The sequence below is a fragment of the Equus asinus genome, chromosome 5 (assembly GCF_041296235.1).
Source record: "Equus asinus isolate D_3611 breed Donkey chromosome 5, EquAss-T2T_v2, whole genome shotgun sequence".
Lineage (NCBI taxonomy): Eukaryota > Metazoa > Chordata > Mammalia > Perissodactyla > Equidae > Equus > Equus asinus.
Window position 1 is genome coordinate 3,081,793 of NC_091794.1, and position 23,005 is coordinate 3,104,797.

At 40.6% G+C, this 23,005-nt stretch overlaps 1 protein-coding gene across 3 annotated transcripts in view; it reads left to right on the forward strand.

Annotated features, from left to right (window-relative positions):
• The window catches only part of CRYBG3 (crystallin beta-gamma domain containing 3), a 106,054-nt gene that overhangs the window by 81,239 nt on the left and 1,810 nt on the right, over positions 1-23,005 (forward strand). For all 3 annotated transcript variants that reach the window (XM_070508534.1, XM_044771741.2, XM_014864084.3), the window contains 6 exons: positions 3-112; positions 1,462-1,588; positions 13,826-13,965; positions 16,631-16,754; positions 21,000-21,158; positions 22,127-22,286. In XM_070508534.1, the coding sequence (XP_070364635.1) occupies positions 3-112; positions 1,462-1,588; positions 13,826-13,965; positions 16,631-16,754; positions 21,000-21,158; positions 22,127-22,286 (820 nt within the window). The remainder of the gene's footprint in view (positions 1-2; positions 113-1,461; positions 1,589-13,825; positions 13,966-16,630; positions 16,755-20,999; positions 21,159-22,126; positions 22,287-23,005) is intronic.

Consider the following 23,005-nt stretch of genomic DNA (forward strand, 5'->3'; position numbering starts at 1 on the left):
AGCTCAAAGCATTCAGTAAACCCAGCTTCCAAGGTGAATGTATAGATTTTACAAAAGAGATTTCTGATTTGACTTCATTCACTCCATGTTCTTTTAAAGTTCTTCGGGGTTGGTAAGTATGCTTATTGAGTGTTTTTTACTGTTGTTTAAAAACGAAATTTCTTTTAAATTTACAGAGATTTACTTGTTTTGTTTTTTTACATGGTGAAATTATTTTTTTTTTCACTTGAGGAAGATTAGCCCTGAGCTAACATCTGTACCAGTCTTCCTCCACTTTATATGTGCGTTGCCACCACAGCATGGCTGACAAATGGTGTAGGTCTGCACCCAGAATCTGAACCCATGAACCTGGGCCACCAAAGCAGTTTGCCAAACTTAGCCACTATGCCGTGGGGCTGACCCCCGCCTCAATTTTTTTTAATCATTGATCAACTGCTAATTAGCCTCTCCTAACTTTGCCCAACTTGTTTATGAGCCATTGTGTAATAGAGAGAAACAGAACACTGATGAGCCAACTTCTGCAGCATCTTGGTGATTTTTTGTCTTACTGTTATTTTAGATTATTTCCTAAATATTTTGAATGTTTATATTGTATGTTTATTGTATAGGTAATAGAATGCTATCAAAAATTAATGTTTTTGTCTAGTGAAGAAATATTAAAATTTTAAAAGATCTTTTTGTTCATTATAAGGTCACAGGGCATTTCTGTGGTTATCCAGAGCTAACCTGGTCCAGCCAGAATACACTTCTGGTGATTTTAAAATATAGGGCTAGGCCCTAAATGGAGCAAAATGAAGTAGTATTAGCCAAGTAATTTCTCCCTTGGGCTCCTTCTTTTCAAAAGGGCATGTCTGAACCAAGTTTTTTGTGAGTGCTGTATTGAAGATAACTCACTATCGAAGATTCTAAAGGGTTCATTTCTTTTTTAAAACCTCCACTGACTATCAGATGTACAGGGCACAGATTTTATATACTGATGTGTGGTTCTAGGAATCTAGCTGCTGTACTCACCTAGACTGGAGCAAGCTCATCATTAGATAAGGATAATCACTATAATTTGATCCCAGGATTTTGTATTTGAATGTACTGAATGAAGTGAAGGTTTTTAGCTTAAAACAGATGTCTTATTTAAAATTTCATCTCTATCATTTAAACCTTGGGCAAATCATCTAACCTTTCTAATCCTTAGTTTTGTTGCCCATAAAAATAAGCATATGTTTCTACCCATAGAATTACTGAGGACACAGTGAAATAATACATGTAAAGTGCCTAGCCTATGTTGGTACATGGTAGTCAATAAATGGTGGTGGTAACTTGTATTTTTAACTGATGCTGAGTATTTGCTGCTGGTGAACACCAGATTTTTCTGCCCTCCTCCCACCCCAGTTCCCACAGCAGGATGATGAGCCCACATTGCCAACTGAGGCAGTTTGACTGACTGTCTGACTGCTTGGTTTTTAGCTGGCTCCTGTATTACCAAGAGGATTTTTCTAACAATCAGTGTGTGTTAGAAGAAGGCCTCTATGCTGACCTCACTTCCTGTGGCTGCCCAACATCTAGAGTCAAATCTCTCAAGCCCATTGACTATGTAAGTACTTTGCTGAATGCGTATTTATAAGACTTTTTCTTGTCCAGTTTAATTACCATGAATGATAATGTGAAGTTGCAAGAAATGATACATAGGCAAATATAAAAAATAAAATATATATTATATATAATATATATTATATTTTTATATTATTTTTATATAGTTTGTTTATTTTATATATTATATATATTTTTCTTGGGCTTTTTTTGAGCAGGAATGCTAAACTCAGGAACTAGAGTAATATAGGCCTTGGCTTAACTCCCAGTTTGATACTTTAACCAATTTGGATGATGTTGGCAAAGTCACCTAGTTTCCTCATCTATAAAAGATAATAGTATTTTATAAGGCCACTGGGATGTTAAATCAGACAGTGCTTGTAAAATGCCCAGCACATGGTGAGCACTCAGTAAGGACGAGCTATTGATGTCATGATTGTAATTGTTATAGCTGCTTAATAAAAATAATAACCTGATAATTTTATTATTCTGTTAGATAAATCACATGGTCTGCTACTCAGGTTTACAGTGTTACTTATTTAAGAAATGGATCACCACTGGTATTGATTTTAAACCTTGTTTTGGGGAACTAGGGCTTTCCTGCCTGTGGTGTGCAAAATTATCTGGGTCACCTTGGAGGCCCACATTTATAGAGTAAGTGGTTTCTCCTTTCTATCACATTTATTCATAATTTTAAATGTGAGAAAAACAGGATCGCTTCTCTGGGGCATCAATTCTGGGCTCTGAGTTAGTAGGGTCTGGGAAATAGTGAAGGTCTGGGATGTTTTCAACATGTCTAGTTATGATGACTCCCAACGAGCATTTGCCGAAGCTGAGATTTACACAGAGATGATTGGAAGCCCTAAATAGTGGTAAGAGTGACTCAGACCTTTCAGCCACAGCTGCTCCAGGGATGATGGCCATACTTAGGATCTTTGAACCAACCTCAGCAATGTAGTCTAATTTCACAAGGCATTCCTGGATAGAGTATTCTTGGTATCAGGCTAAGAATAGAGTCTTGGCTGAGGAACAAGGATAGAAATAGAATCCTTGGTTTCTCTCAGTGGCCTCTTAGACACCAACTTGGAAAGACTAAATGGCTACCAATGCTTTTTGTCTGTTGGAGGAAAACTAGTGAAAAAAAAAAAAAAAAGAATGTGGTCCAGTCAGCTTCTCCAAGTATTGATGAGGCTGAAAAAGGCACTGGAAAGTAGTCCACATTTCCTGGGAAAGGAACTTTCATAGCAATTTTTAGTGGTCAAACTGACAGACAGATGTTTATTTGGTATTAATTATAAAAGCAAAATATGTAGTTCTAAATATGAAAGTACCATCTTGAGAGGATTTTGCAGGACTCCTAAGTCAATGAGCTAAACAAACTAAATTTCTAGGGAGGTATTTTAGAAAAAGAGTAAAAATTACTAAGTATTAATAGTTTTCTTTTAACAATTACAGTTCTTTTACATCCATGAAGTAAAAAATGAGTCATTAAAATTGAGTGAAATGGAGAGAAAGAATTGTTTTCACATAAGTTGTGATGTACAGTTGCACCTCCCTGTTTCAGTCCCGTGGAATCCAGGTGGTGTAGGTGGAGGGGCCTCTGGGGAAGGACTTGAGTGCTATAGCCTTTTCACTCCAAGAACTGATTAAAGAGTATATTCAGTTTCTGTAAGGACAGCACATTTGTTTTCTTAATGCCTTTACATGGTATGTTTTAAATCATTGAAAGATCTTTGTTGAAGGCATGTCTAGGTAGTAGGTTTGGTGCTGAAGTGGAAGGAATATGAGACAAGATTGGGCATCCCAGCGAACACCCTCAGATTGACCATGCAGTGGCCTTAAGAGGTAGAATTTCCTTGGTGAAGTCAACCATGCTTCACCTTGGTGGCCCTGAAACTCCAACTTGATCAGACCTGGGAGAGTGATATGTAAGCCAGAAGGTCAACTTGGTAATTTGTAGCTGGTGGACTCTGGTGACTGGAATGCTTTGAGAATTCTGTCCTGGGCATTTTTCTACCTCTCTGGAAGAACATGGGAAACTACATTAGTCATCAGAAGGTTATTTGTTGAGCTCAAGATTTGGATAAAATAAGGTCAATGTCTTGGGGTTAACTTACCTAGGCTAACATTCCCCACAAAGGAGACTGCCCAGGGTCTCAATTGCTCATATTCTCCAGATTCTGTATCTTCTTTCCCTGGAAAATGCTGGATGCACTCTGGCTATGCTGCTTCTCTGATTCCTTCTGTATCTCCTCTCCCACTCCTGTGTTCTTACTTAGGGATTGATATGCCTTTTTCCATAGATTTGTTAATATCACTGGATATGCCATTATCTAGCGTGATTCCGGATTCATTCTGGGAAAGGTTTCTGTCCAGTTGGTTTGACTTTTCCATATATATGAGCTAATCCTTTGATTTTGCTTTTATTAGTTAAAACTGCAGAATTCTGAGGACATTTCCTGTAGTTGGCATTCCAAGATGTGCTGTAACGAAGTGCTAAAGAATCACAGTGGTACAATGTTGAGGAGTCTTAAGACTTCATCTCCACAGGAGATCAGTATGTCTTGCAGATGACGTCTGCTCCAGGCTGATCTCTGTGTGCACAGACATTTGTTATCGTGCAGAGGATGTCCTTTAACAGTGAAAGGAGCTGGGAGCATAGTTTACAGTTCTGCTTCTCACTAACGTGACCTTGGGCAAATCACTTAATTTATTGGGACCTCCGTTAACTCATCTGTAAATTTTCAAATCTTTGACAGCCTCCAGTTCTGTTGCAAATAAGTATTTTGGGCATATTTCTAATTGGAAATGAGAAAGAATGTGTCCAGCCTTAGGACTCACATGGTCTGAGAGAATTCGATGGTGTATTAACTATCAATAAGTTTATGCCATATAACAGCCCCAAAACAGTGGGTTAGGAGCTGGAGGTGAGTGGGAAACCTAAGAAAATGTTTTAAGCATCAGCCTGGCAGTGTGTGGGGTAACCTGCTTTCATCATGTTTCCATGGGAGCAGGAGTCTGCTCATTGCTCCTTTAGTGTCTCCATGGTGGCTTGGCATGGAAGTTTGGCCTCCTTTGAAGTAATAATCCAATCCTGGCAGCTGTAAGCAGGCAAAGCAAAAGAAACATTATAACAAGAGGCTGTAGAAAAGCTTCAAATGAAATTATGATGGTGATGACATAAATGATCTTAAGAGGCAGAATAAGAATGGGCAAGACAGTGATTCATTCTGTGCAAGAGTCCTGAATAAGGGGCACAGGTATGAATAGAGAGGACTGTAAATTCAGCCACAGGACAAGAGGAAGCCATGAGTTCATAAAGTATAGAAGAGTTTTGTTACTATTAAATTTTCAGCTGAACACATATATATTTAATAGTATTAACTACTGTGTACATTTTGAAAATGAAGGCTAACAAAAAGCTACAGTAAAATCACACTTCCTAGTGAGACATTCAAAACTTTTCCCTTTAAATTCAGGCAGAAGACAAGGTCTCTGCTATCACCACTTCTATTCAACATTATTCTGGAGTCTAGACACTTTAATAAGATTAAAACCTAAAAAGGTAGAAAGGAAGAAACAAAATTGTCAAGAGTATGTACAGATAAGCTATTAGGGTTAATATGAATTTTTAAAAGTTGCTGGATACAAGATAAAGAGCAATTAAACTATAGAGTACTTAGGAATAAATCTAATACAAGACAAGTAAGTCCTTTATGAGGAAAATTATAAAAACATTGAAAGACAAAAGATGCAGAGTTATTTTATAGATGAAAAGATTCAATACTGTAAAGATGTGGTCTTCTCCAAATTAATAAAATTTCAGGGAAAATGCTTACAGAATCTTTTGTCTTTTTTAGGGGGTGGAGTGATAAAACATGACAAGCTTATCCTAAAATTGATTTGGAAAAGATATAGGGGTCCAAAGTAGCCAAGATAATTGTTAAGAGCAACAGGCGGGATCACTTGTCCCACCATATGTAGATTACATTATACAGCAATGATAATTAAAATATTGGGCATTGGTGCAAGGAGATACAATAGAACAATGGAATGGGTGAGCACAGGAACTGACCTACATAAATAATGGAATTTGGGAGGTGATGGAAATAGCTTTACAATGGGGCTGTTATGAACTATTACATAAATGATGTTGAGACAGTTGGCCCTTTCCACAGAAAAAGATACAGTTAGAATCTTGCTTTACCACAAACACAAAAATAAGTTCCAGATGGATTAATGGCAACCTAAATGTGAAAAACAAACTTTAAAACTTAGAAGAAAATTTAGGAAACTATCCTAATGATATTGGAGTAGGATGAATTTAAACATAAATCAACAAACGTCAGTAAGAGAAAGGCAAAAGACAAGTGTATGGGTTTCCTATGGCTGCTGTAACAAATTACCCCAAATTTAGTGACTGAAAACAACAAACTCTCTTACAGTTGTAGAGGTGAAGAGTCTGAAATGGGTCTCCCTGGTGTAAATTAAGATATCAGCAGGACTCACTCCTGTGGAAGACACCAGGGGAGAGTCTGTTTCCTCACCTCTTCCAGCTTCACAGTGCATCACTCCAGCGTCTGCTCTCTCCTCCATCTCTGACCCTCTTCCTCCCTCTTAGAAGGGCTCTGTGATTATAGTAGGCCTATCTGGATAATCCAGACTGATATCCTCATCTCAAGGTTCTTCACTCTTCATCACATCTGCAAAGTCCCTCTCACCATGTCAGGTAACATAGTCACAGGTTGCAGGGATTAGGATGTGGACATTTTCACAGGGGGGTGAAAGTTGGGGAACATTAATCATTCGGCCTTCTACAGCAAGCTACAGACTGGGACAATACATTTGCAGCCCTTTAACCTGCAAAGGGTTAGTGAACAGAACATGAAAAGAACTCTTTCAAATCAATTGACAGGAAAGAAAAAATTATTTCAAAAATTGGCAAAAGATGTGAATAGGCAGTTCATAGAGGAGAGAAAAATGGCTATGGACATACAAAGGATATTACACCTCACTAGTGATCAAGTAAATGAAAATTAAAACAATAATTAGATGACATTACCTTTCAATACAAACATTTGAAAATCGGACAACACCAAGTTTGGTTTAGTGGCAGAGAAGTGGGCTTATTCATACACAGCTGGTGGAAGGAGGGTCAGTTATGATGAGGGGACAAGGATGGTTGTTGGAGCGTTGTTGGATGAAACAGTACAGCACGTTCCTGCAAGGAAATGCAGTCCAGTAGTTACAGTGAAGGAAGGTGAGCTCCATGTGGTACTCAAGGATGTTACGGTAAGATACAGTTCTGTGAAATTTAAAAACAAAGGATGCATCACCACTGGTAAAGTATACAAACATGAGCAGGAAGGAGTCCCAACCACCTCAGCATTGTGGTTACCTCTAGGGAGGGGGTGATTCAAATTCAGCTGTAGCTATTATGTTTTATATATTTATAAAATTTGATACAAATATAGTAAAATTAAAATGTACTCCTTTTGGGTGTTGGGCACATGGTCATCTATATATTACTCATTCTTTTTGGAGATGTATTATAATATTTTTTAAAAAGGGGATAAAAAAGAAGCCCAGGGGCTGGCCCTGTGGCCGAGTGGCTAAGTTCGCGTGCTCCGCTGCAGGCGGCCCAGTGTATCGTCAGTTCGAATCCTGGGCGCGGACATGGCTCTGCTCATCAAATCACACTGAGGCAGCATCCCACATGCCACAACTAGAAGGACCCACAACGAAGAATATACAACTATGTACTGGGGGACTTTGGGGGGAAAAGGAAAAAAACAAAAACAAAAAATCTTTAAATAAAAAAAAAAAAAAAGAAGCCCAGTTAGAAAGGTGAATCTATAATGAAACTGATTTTCTAAGCCAAAAGGAAGAGGCTCTCTGAGAATAGTTATGGTTCACTGGTGAGGAGTTTCTTTTGGTGTCTGCAGACCATCACGTGTTAGCTGAGTGACCCAGTGTGTTTCTGACCTCTCTAAGCCTCGACTCTCATCAAATAAAATGTGAGGTTTAAATGAGCTGGTGATGGGAAGCCTTCAGCACGTGGTAAGCGCTCAATAATATAACAGTTCACAGACAATGATTAATATTTGTTATGCAACATCAAGACTTGGTAGGCTGAAGGTATTTATATGATTTTGTTTTAAATAGGCCAAACTTAGAAGATTCCAGATTAGAGTCTTAGTAGAGATTTATGAGCCTTCTATTAAACTTTTATCATTTCAAGTAACTTTCTGCCAGCACACTTTCTGGTATTTCTGTGAAATAGAAGGGTGTGTGAGGTATAAATTATGGTTACTTTCCTTTAATTCAGTCCAGTTGCACTTAGATTTTTAGTCATAGTTCGTTTGGCAAAGTCTGAGATGAAGTGATATTGGCGGGATGTGCGGATACGGCTGTTCTCCATGGCTGATTGCTAAATATTTTTTAAATGAAAGTATATGTTATATTTAGAGTCTAACCAATTAATGTATCTCAGAGGTCCTATCAACACCTTTTCTACACAAGCGGTGATTTGAAACTCAAAGAACTACACAGCCAAGGTACAAGTCTGTGTAGTGTTTTTTTAAGTCAAAAATCAGTTGCTTTGATTTAAAAATTTAATCTGAAGATGTGTTGATGGGAATGTAGTCCTCCTAGTGGAGTATTCGTACAAGGATCTCAGAACTTCACATTCAGAGGGCAGAGACACACTTGGCAAGCCAGAGGGGTGGGTAAGAAGAGGGTCACATGCATTGCCCAGCTGAGCAAGCTGAAGTCCGGCGCCTCAGATAATATCACACGTGCCAATAGTCTACATCGAAATCACTGGGACTTGGAATGTTTTACAACCATAGTGTCAGGGTAAGAGCCCAGTCTCTGGGGCCACGCAAGCCAGCTCTTCCCTTGCAGTCTGAGAGAGAGTTCTTCATCTGTTTGGTGGGGATAGTAACTCTCCCCACACCAGAGGGATACTGTGGATTAGAGGAGTGAATAGGGGTCACAATCCGAAATCTGAATGTATTTTGGGATTTGGAATTTTTCACATTTTAAACAGTAATATCATTCATATTTATAAGTAATAAGTGCTATGTTATTACTATTATTGTCATTTAATTATTTTAGATGAGGAGCGATGAGGTTTCTTTTCTTACTGAAAGTTTCATTTATACAATTTATTCAAGTATTGTTTTTATTTCTTAACCACGTCCTCCTCTTAGAAACTGTGTCCTCTTTGCATGGCTTAGACCTGACCCAGCAGGAATGTCCTGTCCCTGCTGACACCTAAGAACATTTGGCCCCAGATGTTAGCTGTCTTCTAAGTCAACATGGACTGAGACCAACACGTTTGTGGAGCTCAAAGCGTAATTAAATTATAGTGCTTTGTCGTGTCCTCGGAAAGTTCAGATTACTCTGTCTTCTTCAGTTTTGAAGATTATTAATAGTTTACATCTCTTCCTACTTTCACGTTTGGAAAATGTATCATGGGACTATGATTTTAAAATAGTTCTTCAGCACTCTTTATTTCTGAGTGATTATCTATTAGCCACTCCCCACCACCCTGCCCACCTTAGTGCTAATACCAACCTTCCTAGTCTTCCTAACCATTAAGTACATTTATAAATCGTGTCTTTATAAATTTAAATTTATTTATAAATTAAGACCATTTAAATTAAAACAATTTAAACAGAGAAAAATCAAGTTAGAGATATATCACACCTCTAGAGGGTGAATAACTTTAAGCTTGGAAGCAATAGATGTTCTCAAATGAAACATTTGGTAGATTGGCCACATGATGATATCTCGTTGTTAAAGGAGAAGTGGGATATTTTCCACGCTAGTCCGTCCATCGTATTTCTTCCTAGGTTAATGCTGTTGGTTATGTTTCTTGCCCATTTATGTATTGGGTCTCTTAGTGCATCCTTGCTGAGTTATGTAAACTCATAAAAAATATTACTTCAGTCACCTTCTACATTTTTTCTCAACCTCCCTGCATCATTTTTAAACAACTTTTTGACCCCTCCATCAAATTTTTCATTGTTTCCTTAAGATAAATTTCTAGATACAGAATTGCTAGATTGTCTTGGAATTGGGGAGTGAATTTGATGCAGTTTGAGTGATAATGGCAGCCTTTTAGAAAACACCTTTGTGGGCATTCTGCAAAAGGAAGAGGAAAATGTATACAGCTCCTGTTTTTCATAGAATAATGCTTAGCATTTAAATTACATTCTCACAATAACCTTTTAGTTTTTCCCCTTTGTGATTTAAAATAGCTACATCATGTCACTGTTCAGTGCCTTGAATGTGTCTGTCACTCTTACTCAGCAGACTCTTGATGGGTGAGGGAGGGTTGTGATGGTGGATTGTGAGCTGTGCCAGGCTCCTTGCCTGTCTGTCCTTCTCTACTAGTTAGTAACACAACAAGTAGCTGTGTAAAGAGGTGAGCTGAAATGCTTGCTTAAAAGAAGATGTTGAGGAAAGTCCAACGATAAAGTCAGGGGCTTATCTGTGGATTTTGACTGTCCATTCATTTTCAGTCACCAGTTTCAGTGGGTAATTCAGAGTCTGCTCTTGGCTACATTTCTAACCTACTGCTGTTCTGGCTCCTGTAAGGATGTTTCCTCTGTGCACTGTTGAGACGCTTCCAATTTTCATTTTTGCAGGTAGCAGAAGAGGTGCCTAATCTTGACTGTGGCCACTTAGTAACTAAATGACTAGAGAGGAATTTCTATTCCTGGCCCAGTTTATGTGTTTACTGAGGGAGAACCAGTGCTTCTGGGCAGCTTGTTCATGCTTAGCTGACTGCCTCACTGCACGCGGGGATTGCTGCGTTCTTTTCCAACATCTTCTGATCCCTACCTCTGTACTGTCCAATACCATAGCACTAGCCTCATGTGGTTACTTAAACTTAAGTAAGTTAAAATTAAATAAAAGGAATTCAGTCCCTTGGTCACACAAGCTACGTTTCAAATGCTCAGTGGCTATGTGTGGCTAGTAGCTACCATAGAGAAGAGTGCAGATTACAACACTCCTATCACTGCAGAAAGTTCTGCCGGATGTGCTTCAGACTTTCCCTGATCAGCAAGTAAGCTTTGCTACACAATGTAAAGAGAAAATTACTCACACGTTTACCTACTTTAAAAATCTGGGAATTTCTCAGCATTCTTTTTCTGTCTTTCCTTGTGTTTCAGAGGAAGCATAGTTCATCCTTTCCAAAGCAATCCTTTCTCTCATGGACTGATCACAGTCAGAGGTTCTGAACAGTTGGGAAACAGTGGACTGGACTCTTGCTTCCTCTTGTCCTGCATTATTCAGCTTCTTTCTAGTCCACTGCCACCTCCCCCTGCCCATGGCATTCTCATTGGCCACCAGCCCATTTCCCTCCTGCTCTTTACCCCAACTTCTCTAGACCATAGCATGTGCACCTGTCTGCAACTTCTCGCCACACATTCCTCAGCCCTCACAGCCTAGGCTCCACCGTCGTCTCCCACACGCCACACAAACAGCTCTTACAGGCCCCCAGCTACCTCCTGACTGCCAAGTCCAGACAGCCTGTCCTCCACTGGGAAGCGTTTGAGTCTGTGGACAGCTCCTCCTTGTAATTGTCTCTCCCCTTTACTCCTATGACGTTTCCCTTGGGCCCTCGTCTCCTCATTCGTTCATCAGTTCAGTACCTCCCTGGCCCGTCTTGCATCACCACCTCCATCATATGACAGCGCCCCTCTCCTCTTGCCTCCTTCTGTTTGCATTCTCTCACCTGTATCCGGCTTTCCTTATTTCCTGGATGCTGAGAGTCGCTGAACTTATCATCTCTACACTTGGCCTTTTCCCTGGACTCGGGATCAAAAGGTCCAGTGTTTCTTGGACATTTCTGTTAAGATTATCTTGCCTCTATCTCAACTCAAAATATCCAGTTCTAAATCTAAGTTCTTAGCCCCTGGGCATATTTTCCCTCCATATTTCCTTGCATGTTACACACTATACCACTTTGCCCCCAGCCACATCTCTGCACGTCGTTTTGCTTACTTACTCATTCCGTTTGTTTGCCTCACCATGTCTGTTTTATCGCTGTGATAGTTTATCTGGGCATCCCTTATTGTCGATGCTAACCTTCCCCCCTCCCCCCTCCCCACTTTAGGTCTGATTCTGGTTTTGCCCTGGAGTATTCTCCCTGTACACTGTACTTTTACTTCCATTCTCTCTCTTTTTCACTCATGTTGTTGCCAATACATTTCCTGAAGGCCATTAAAGAAAATACAAACACACATGCACATACAAACATATGCATAATAATTACCAATTTAAATTTTGGGATAAACAATATATTCCTATGGTCCAAAAAAAAGAAGGTACCAGAAGGCGTGCAGTAGAAGACCTTTGCTCCCTCTCATGCCTTTCTCTTCTCAGACCCTATTCTTCCAAAGTGTAGGCATGGGTACGAGTTTATTTACTTAAGAAAATTTTTAATGTATATACAGGCACATAGATATGTGTGTGTGTGTGTGCATGAACTTTCCCTTTTCTTTGTGGTAGCATAGGAAGTGCACTATTGTACACTATTCTTCACTTTGTATTTGCCTCTAAAGACTATTTCTTGGTGTCTTTCTTAAAGATTTCCTCATTCTTTTTTACAGCTGTATAGAATTCCTCTGTGCATGTACCAGAATTTACTTAACCAGTTCCTTGAGAGGGACATTTAAGTCATTCCTCATCTTTTGCTATGCCAAACGCTGCTGCCAGGAATGACGCTTTCGGAATTCCTTTTGCTCTTAATGTGAGTCTGTCTGCAGGCCCCTTGTGAGACCAGTGTTTGGACTGTTTATTTACTGCTTCCTGACCGGCCACAGTCCCTGCTGTTAGTGCTCTGCTCCTCATGTACCGAGTTACAGATACTGCAGTCCACTCCTTGTCCCCAGTCCAAAATCCTTCACAGACCCCCCCATTGGCAATGAATCTGACTCTGCCCTGTCAGTATCAAGAAGCAGGCAACTCAACATGCAACAGGAGACAGTGGGAGCACTGGATACTGTTTTCTGTGGGGTCTGTGTGCTGGCTGAATGAGCGTACTTACTGTTCCCCAACAAGTCGCAGGCACTGTGTCTCCCTTCCTTTTTGCAGAGTGCTTTCCCTCTCTTTTCTGGCCTGTCCAAATCCATTGCATCCTATGAGCCCAAGCTCACACACTACCATGTCCACAAAGCTTCCTTGATTCCTGTTCCTTTCTGCTAAAAATAATCTAGCCTTCCACTGAGCGCCCTCACAGGCCGTATCCTCTTCTACCCTGGGCTGCATTACATCTGTGCAATCCTCTTAATTTAGCTACTAGTTGGTAATGCCCTGAATACAAGAATGGTGTCTGATCCTTGTTTTCCATCTTTGTTTTGATTTCTCATCCCCCTAGAGTCTCCTAGTATGGTGTCTTGCATGTATTAATGAATGAAAAAGAGCAGAATTGATTCTCTTCTTGTCTGACATGAGGGGTTGGAGGAATACTTACTTTTTTTTTTTTTTTAAAGATTTTATTTTTTCCTTTCTCTCCCCAAAGCCCCCCAGTACATAGTTGTATATTCTTCGTTGTGGGTTCTTCTAGTTGTGGCATGTGGGACGCTGCCTCAGCGTGGTTTGATGAGCAGTGCCATGTTCGCGCCCAGGATTCGAACCAACGAAACACTGGGCCGCCTGCAGCGGAGCGTGCAAACTCAACCACTCGGCCACGGGGCCAGCCCCGAGGAATACTTACTTTTAATGTAGAAATCAGTCCTGTTCCTATGCGTTCTAGCTTGTTGTTGTTAAATTAAAAATGCCTTTTCCTCCCTCCTAGGAATGTTTTTAGGAGCCTGGAGCCATAGACTCTTAAATTCTCAGTGACTGCTCATGTGGCCTCCTGGGAATGAGGCTGCCAGTCCGTTCCGTGTTTATTCTATTCCTAAAAGCATTGTCAGGTCCAATATGTGGTCCATGTGAGAGCACAGCCAGACCTTAATATGTGTTGGAACCAGGTGTCCATTTTTACTATGAGATTAAGATTGCTTTTCTGACACTTTTATTTTAATGTACAAAAAGTGAATAAAAATTATTGATAGACTCTAATCTCACCAGTGCGGTTTCGAGTGTAATGTCATTAGAGGATAGCGCAGTAAATGATGCATTTGAGAGTACAGTGGAGCCAGGGTCCCCGCGTTGGGGCTAGATGTCCCTGAGGTCTGCTGCCCTGTATGGTGACACTCTCTCTTCTCTGTACCCTTAGGTTTTTGAAGAACCCTCCATCAGCCTTTTTGCTCTGGAACATTGTGAGGGAAGAGAGTTACATCTAGAAGAGGCTGTGAACTCTGTTCTGAACAAGGACCTGCACTTCTACACCCAGTCGGTGTGGGTGAAAAGTGGACTGTAAGTGCAGGACGAGGGTGTAGCCTGCTGGGGCCACCATCTTAGGACAGGTGCACAGTTGCTCTGTGCTCCCCAACGGCTGCTGGCTTTGCTCTGATGGGACTCTCACTCCTTGTCTTGCTCAGTGTAATAATCATGGTTTCTGTAGAAATCCGAGAAGACTGTGGACCACGTCCAGGAGGTGGTGGCCCGTAGTGGTCTGGGGGAAGACCCTTTGGAAGAGGGTGTCCAAAGCCATGTGTTCAAAGCACGTGCCCTAGAGCTGGTAGACCAGATGACCTTAGCTGGTTGAGTACACTTTCCTTTCAGGAGAAACTTGATTAAATCAGTGACTTTGACTGGTGGGACCATCTCCTGCTTGTAAGACTGACAGTGTTTTGTTGTATTTTGTTTTGATCTCTTGTTTGTCCAACAGCTGTTTGCTCCAGGGTACTTGTTTTCGTGCTGAGTACCCTGGTTGACCCAGCACACTTACCAGACTTGCCATTCCTTCAGGCTGTCTGTCAGGTGGACCCAGGTTGTGTGGGGCCTGCACTTTTACAGTCTGGGGAGACTCTGGATACATCAATTAGGTGTGAATGAAAGTGATAAGAAGCCTGCAAGTGAGGGGCCCTGAGGCTGAAGCTCTCATGCCTCCTGGAAAGTCGGCCTTGCAGACCATGCTGGAGTGCGGCTGGAGGCCTGGCCCTCCTCCTGCACGCAGGTGTTTGATGCCAAAAGTCAGCGGAAAGGTCTCAATGATTCATAGAAAGATGACTGTTTTTATTTCCTAGGACTAAATTGTGTGATAATCAACTCTGCTTGTTTAAGTATCTGGAGATAATGAAAGAGAAAGCCAAGAATATAAAGTGATAAAGATATAAAGAAAATTAGTCTATTATAATAAATGGCTTTTGTATTATTCACATGTATAGCAGGTTACATTTTCTTCTGCAAAGCATTTCACATGTTTTGGTGTTTATTAAACATAAATTGATTTACTCTAAGCATAATAATCCCCATATTATTCCAGCATATTATTTACCACTTCACCAAGTCTGTTTGAACTGAATTCTACATCTCTGTGATATAGGACTTTCACGGCATTTCTAAACATTTCTTTTCTTTATATTCCCATGTGGAACTGATAATTATTGACTCCCCTCTGGAAATTTCTCACCAGCTTACTTCACTCTTTCGTAGAAAACTGGTGCCATTTCACCTTGACATTCGTACTTCTCCCCTGTAGCTTATTATCCACCTATTCTCACTGTTCTGGATTCTGCATAAGAGAATTGGTACACAGAGCAAGGAATAGGGAAAGCTGTTTGAGGGGTTTGCTAGAAACATATGGCTCATAGAATACGACTTATGCACAGCCAGCTACCCTCAGCGGCAAATTTCATTTGCTTTTTTTAATCCCCATATTGTCCCATATCTCTGATCTGTGATGGTAACAAAGGCCAAGCTTCAATGCTTTTCAACTGTGGGATTCATGTACATTAATATATAATGAAGTATAGTTATTAACTTGCCCAGGTGTTACACTGAAACTTCCCTGCCTGTTAAAGAAGCTGCAAAGCTGGAGAGGTGGACAAGCACCTCCATAGTCATGTTGTCCTGACTCTGCTCCAGTCTGATGTTTTAGACCTGTGTCTAAGGCAAGAAGGGGTAGAGGGAAGGTTGTCTGTCTTGTTCATGTCCATAATTTGGCCAGGCCCAATCTCGGGTGTGGGGAGCAGAGTTCTTTGTCTGGACCAGGCAAGGCAGCACCTCATCTTCCACACATACTTTCTGAAAGCACTGTTGGCAGTGACCTTGAGTCCTGCTGAGAATTTCAGATGCTCATCGCACTCACAGCTTATTCTCCTTAGCCATCCAGCTTGATAACTATCTACAGCGGGGCTTGGCAAACTTTTTCTGAAAAGGATCAGATGGTCTTTTCAGTTGGTTGGCCATCCTGTCTCTGTGACAGCTATTCAATGTGCCAGTGTGGCACAAAAGCAACCAGTGTCAATCTGTAAAGGAATGGGTATGACTGTGTGCCGTTAAGTGAGTCTCGATACTCTAGACACTCACCGCAGGCCGTGTACGCTTTACACACTCTATCTTGGCCCAAGGTGAAGGCCCCTGGGATTTTCAGAAGGATTTGCAAAGGAGCCAGGCCTTGAAGGAAGAGTAAGCCAGGGGATTTCTGTGAATAATTTTAAGTGGTCCTTGATGGCCTTGGAGAAGTTGTGGGAGGACGTGTGTCTGGAGAGGTCACTGGAGCCATTGAAGAGGCCCCAACAGACAAATAATGAAGAGCCCAAGATGGAAGAGTAAACTAGTGTTCATTAACTGGGTAGTAGTGAGCAGTTATGGTCTATCTCTGAATAATAAAATGTTGATGAAAAAAGACTTTGTATTATCAAAGGAATGTACACTTTTAGAGCTGGAGGGAACCTTGTTTGAGAAGTGAGGAAACAAAATCCTAACTGAAATCCAGCGCTCTGAGCCTCAGTCCCGTGGGCTTTCTCCTAGTTCTCCCTGTTCTTTTGTTAAAAAATAGAATTGTACATTTTTTTCTTAAAAAATCTACAAACCTAGAAGTCTTAAAGCTGTTTGATCTGATAGCAAGTATTTTTGATAGGAGCTTGCTTTCTGTTTTTAAGCACCCACTTTTTTCTTTCCTGCTCTCATACAGGTGGATAGCTTATGAAGGATCCAATTTCTTGGGAAGACAGATCCTCCTCGAGCCTAATGAAATCCCAAATTGGACAGCATTCAGTGGATGGAAAACAGTTGGTTCCCTCCGTCCTATGAAGCAGGTAAGGAGAAAAGAACCATAAGATCCCAAATAACTCGATTTTCTAGTAGAAATGTCATAAACCACAGCATCTGAAATATTGACTACTTAATTTAGTTTGCCACTTATGTTACAGGGAATCAGATTAGGATGGGGAATCTTACAGATTTTAACCAATTCATAAAATTGTATCTAAGGTCAACACGATTTTAGCTTTGAGTCCAAAGTCTTAGTGACCTTGGTGACTTTTCGTGGAAAAGTAAGTATTGTAAGCTCCGTGGCAAGCAGTGGAAACAAGAACTCTGAGACTGCACTAGTTTCACTTTCTAAGTATTTAGAATTTTCCCCCTCCTTACACTCAGGATGGATCCTGGCAATTTAATTAAAACAGTATTTATTGCCCACCTACTGCCTGTCAGTCATCTGTTCAGAAGCCTCCCACTGCACCTGGGGAACAAGTTTAATCCCCTCAGCATGGTCTGTGTGATCTGCTCCCCGCCGCGCCCCCCCGCCCCCGCTTCCCCAGCCTCCTCCGTCACTGTCTCCTCCTTATTCACCATGTCTGTCACAGGCACTGTCCTGCTTTCCCACTCGGGCTCCTAACACAGGCTGTGCCCTCCGTCTTGAAATGTCTTTCCTCATTCTTTGTTTGGCTAGTTCTTACTCATCCCTCTAAATTCACCTTAAGGGTCAGGTCCTCCAGGGTGCCTCTTTCACCCTCTCTCCTAATCTAAATTAGATCCTAAAAGACCTAGTTCTTTCTCTCCAAGACACTGGACACGGTCATCATATAGTCGTGGCTGGATGGGGCACTTCCTCACCTGTGAAGGCAGGGGCTGTGCACGTTTTGCTTATTACTCTACCCTAGGGCCTGTCACAGCATCTGCCACATTGCAGGGACTCAGGGACAATTTGTTTAATGAAGGAATTAATGTATAAATGGTTGAATGAATGTTTGACATTGTGTACAGAATTACAGAAGATATAAGGATATCTATGATTTCTGCCTTATTGGAGCTTACAATTTTTGTTGAGTAAAACAAGTCCAACTCAAAATAGTAACATAAAATATGAAACAATGTGTAATCATCAAAAGGCCATAGGCAATGCCTGGTTCAGAGAAAGGAAGTGTGAACATGTGTGGGGTGGTGGGAGGTTCCATGGAGGGGGAAAACCCCAGGTGGGCTAAGCTTGGTCAGTGGAGATGTCATTTGTACTTCTCTCCTATCCCTTTAGAAACACTTTCTCACTTGATTCCAACAACAGTTCTTTAAGGTAGGAATTATTATTCCCAATTTCTAGATGGAAAAATAAGACTCAGAGAGTTAAAGCAAATTGGCAAAAGTCGTCCAAGTGTCAGAATCAGGATTGGAACCCAAATCTATGCTGCTGTAAAATCTTTGTTCTTAAGCAACCACACCCTACTTTCCTCCAGAACAGGATCAAGAGTTACAGAGTGGAACTCTGTGTTCCAGGACCTGAGCTGAGTGTGGCAAGTGGATGGAAGTGCTGAGGCTCTGATGTTCAGATCTGACACACTGACAATAAAAATCAACCTGATTGGTCTCGCTGCCCCCTTCACACACACACACACACCCACACCCCCACCACCCCACACCCTGTGCTCACTCCCACCACTCTGGTTGTTGGCTCAGCTCTCAGCTCTGCCACTTGTCAGCAGTGTGACTTTGGGTGAGTCCTTCATTTCTTGGCACCTCAGATTCCTCACTGGTGAAGCTCTGCTCCCAGTGCTCACCTCTGGGCCTCATGTGAGGACTAAATATGATGATGTATGTAAAGAGTCTGACACACATCTGGCTCATACTACTGTGGGAGCACATTTATTTTGAAAGGTCACCATTCACACGTCCCTGGAGGGAACGGGAGATGCTCTTCTGAGAGATACTAAGCATTAGTGGGCTTTCCTGGTGGAGTGTGTGGTGCAGGATTTCATGATCTTCACACCCTGCTTATTCCTCAGTCCTGCCCCATTGGATGATGGGTAATCCCACTGAAAAGCTATGAATAAGCAAGGCAGAAGTGGGAATTCAGTTTAGCTTTTACCAACTCTATAATAATACTTAATCCTGTTGTTAAAAACTTTAAAAGCCAGGTTGGAAGCTGAGAATATTTGCCTCACTTTTGAAGGTGGTTCCTTGCTGGGGAAGATGTCTCTGCCCATTGTTCAGGGCCCTGAGATAAAGGATGGCCAGAACAATAGCCTCTGATCTTACACAGAAATTTTTTGACAATTAACATTGTGTGTGTTAATCTTCTTGCGTTGTGCTTTAGCAACTACCTGATTCCTATTCTGGTTTAACATTTAATTTCAAAATAATATTTTAATAGATTATTTTCCTTGTTGTTTATTTAGGCACAGCTTTGAAACCCAGCAAAGGAATCTGAGTTTCTAAAACAGTATTATAGGCTGTGTTTCCTTTGGGTAGGGCTATTGGTACCGCTTCAGTTCATATTCTTGTTTAGGAATTCAGGAATAATTAAAATGTAATCTTCATTGAGGTTGGGAATTAGGAAGTCACCAAGGCACTTATAATGCATATCAGTGTTTTAAAGTATAATTACAGAGGAGTCAGACTATAAGTCTGTAATAATGGTAATTAGTACCTTGCTTGAGTTAATTGATTAAAACTGTGATGTTTGGTCCTCACATAATTGGAACTCTGTCCTCTGTGAAGGTCACATCTGTTTTGTTACATATACAAAATAAGTAAATTGTAATAAAGATATACTGAAGCCTCAAGAATTAATAACTACAGTGGGAGACGGCTGAATTCATAGAAATTTAAGTACATTCCTGTTGCACTATAAATGTTGAAGTTGTGATCTGTAACATTTAAAACATTTTGCCAAGTAGAGGTCTTTTTCACCTGCTTTAAATGACCAGACAAAAATTTGTCCTTCTGTTTGCTTAAGTGCTCAGAATGTTTATTTCTGTAGGAAGGCTACATGGCAGCAATTTACCAAAATTCAGCTGGCCCATGTTGATCTGTCCTGAGTTTCAAAATAGTAGAGTATTCCTTGTTGGTCTTACCATGACACCTTGTTGCACTGACCTAACACTTAGGCTTCTCAGAGTGAAAGTCCTCCCTTATTAAACAACAGACCATTTGTTGTTGCTATTTAGCAAGGTTCTAATTGGGTTGCCAACACCTGACCCAAGGTGGGGGAGGTTTCGTGTCCTGTGTTTCATTATATTAAGACTGGAGGCCTGGGTCATGGGGCTGAAAGAATGGTCTTTGTGGAGCTTCCATCATGTGCTGTCCTTTCTTCATCTTACTTAAGCCACACTGCCATCTTTGGAATTGGTCTTTTATTCCCTGTGTGTGAGAGTAACTATTGCATTTCAGCACAGGCCTTACAGCATCCTGGTTAAGAGGGAGGGTTTTGGTGCAGACGGCCCTGGCTTTTCCACATCTGTGTTAACCTTATTTGTAAAATTCCAGACATAATAGTACTTTCTTAAAGGGTTGTTCTGGTTATTTAATTCTGATAGATAACAGAGTGGCCCAGAAAGCATTTCACACACTGCTTGACATATACTAAGCTTTCAATAAATGTTAGCTATTATCCTTAGAGGGAAATCCTAGATTTAATATTTTATTTTAAAACCTCCTGTATATATTCCAGGTCCAGGGGATGAAGTCCTTTGTTACCCAATTTTTGAATACCTAAGTAGTGATTAAAACACGCACGGTCTCTTCCTCTAAAGAAGTATAAAGTTCAACCAAGTATAAATGTAAACAGAGGTGTTACCACAGCTGCTCGGGGCCCCTGCTCCCTGGGTGTCTCAAGACCTCCCCTGGCGTCATTTGGCACTCAGGCCCAGCTGCAGACCGTGTGTCTGATTACTGTGTTGTCTTTGATGAGCTGTTGGTAATCCCTGCAGGTAGTGCCTTGCCCTTGTCAAGCCCAGGGAGGACACAGTAGTTACTGAATTAAACTCATCAAGTCCCTAATTCTTCACTGCCCCTTGCCACCTGGGGTTCTAGTGAACGAAACTCACCATTTACCCCTCCAAAGGGCATTTTCAGAAAAGTATAACAGAGATTATACAATTTAAGCTTTGTGCTCAGTGGTCTAAGGATTTGTCGATAGAAAATATTAATTTTACATATTTGCTAAAGGGACTAAGGGTGAAACTGATATAAATAAGCTAAATTCTGTCACCTCTCACTTTCCTTCTTTGGAAGGATTGATATCCAGATTCAAAAGATGCTTTTTAAATGGCTGTTTCTCCCCATCATAGCCTGCGGTGTATATTAGAATAAAGAACCGAGCCCAGGATGAATATCTGACAGTCACTGGAAATGCAGCTGACACAAGGGCCACGTCTGTGTGCGTCTCTCCCTACAGTGGAAAGAATACTCAGATCTGGTACTACTGTCGAGGACTCTTTAAATCCAAGGTAACCGGCCCACTGATCAGAACCCTGAGTTTTGGTCTTTGTTTTTTTCTTTTGGAAACCAGAATCTTGCAAAATCAAATGGAATGATAAAATAATGCCATGTCCTACAAACATTTTATTGTTTGGTCATATGAACACTGAGGTGCATTACTAAAGCATTTAAGTGAGAGGACTTCAGGAATTTTTTGATCTAGAAAATCCAGTTTCTATTTTAAAGTAAAAACTAAAGTTATCACATACTATGGATATGCCTAAATGATAATTGAAAACCAATGATAAAAGTCACTGGATCCAACTTGGACAGTGTGCTTGTGTGAGACATTCCTTATTCCACAGCCCAGAAAAACTCAGCAACTTTGTGATTCCAAATATGTTGAAAACTTCTCATTTTCAAAACATACAGTGAAGTAGTAGTAGAAGAAAGAAGCTGTTACTAGAGAAAGCTTAGAAAATAAAATGTAGGTTTCTCTGTTTTTTGGTGACCCCTCCATTAGTTTGATGTGATGGGGAACAGAACCCATTTTATTGTATCTCCGATGGATTATCTACTTTTTTTCTTATGCTTCAACAAACATGAAAAGCATTTAAAAGTACTTATTGTCTGGATATCTAGCACATCACCTGATGTTTTGTAAGAAAACCAAGCTTGACCCAATACATGTAAGCTCAGAGTCTAGCATTTAATTCTAATTCAACAAACTTTTACTGAACATGTTGTCAGATGCAGACATCCTTTTAAAAACAAGTAACCTCTGTTTCAGTAGGTTTATTTCTGTACCATTTCCTCCCCTCTTCAGCCATAAAGAAGACTTTAAAAAAAGTTTACAGAAATTATAATTATGCCATATAGTTGTTTTAGATAAGACACAGTTATGTAATGTCTGATTTGTTTACATGAAAGAAAAGGGACCCAATTCAATTGATTTTAGCAAACACAGTGCTGCCAATGTATTTCTTAACCCTTGTAGGCCAATGACACATGTCTCGATGTGATTGGTGGTCGGGACACACCCGGAGCTAAAGTGGCCCTGTGGACTGAACACGGCCACTTCAGGCAGAAGTGGAGACTGAACAAAAGTGGAACCATCAGCTCCCGTCTCAGTGACCAACTTGTCCTTGATGTGAAAGGTGGGCCTTTGAAACCCAGTGTTTGTGTCCCTAGGTATCATTTTAAGTTACGGCCCTCCTCCTCCTCCTGGGTAGAAGAAATCCTTATGTATAAGAGAAACGTTAAGTCATTTCTAATTATGCTTGAAAAAAGTTAAGATATGCTCTACAAAACAATTAGCAATATGGATGAAGCAGAAAAAACCTAGGACAAAGGCCTTAGGTTTTGTTAATATAGTACAGTTTAAAGTTTTCATTTGCTGCACGATCTTTGAGAACAAATGTAAATGACATAAACCATAAAATGAATGTCATCTGTTTCTTAGAATGAAACTTCTCTTAACTTTTTGCTGTGCATTGCTGCAGTCCTTAAGAGCCCTCAGTTAGAATTTATGGTAGGTATCATTTAACCTTGGTTTTGAATCCAGCAAGGTCAGGGCCAGTATTATTCAGGGCTGTTGCTTTAATTGGGTTAATTATAGTCACTGTTGGTGTAGAAACAAAAACACAGTCCCTGACATGCAGCCAGAGCTCTCAGAGCACTTTGTGCTTGAGTCACATAGTAGGGAACACAGCTTATGCCAGCATCTATTATACCTCTTAGTTTTTCCATTTGACTCATAATAAGGTCTGATTTGAGATGGGTAATAGCTAAGCCTGTTTAAACTCAGTTTCCCATTTCAGACTGCTTTGTGAATGACATTAATCTATCCCAACAGGGTCAACAAAAGCCTGTGGAA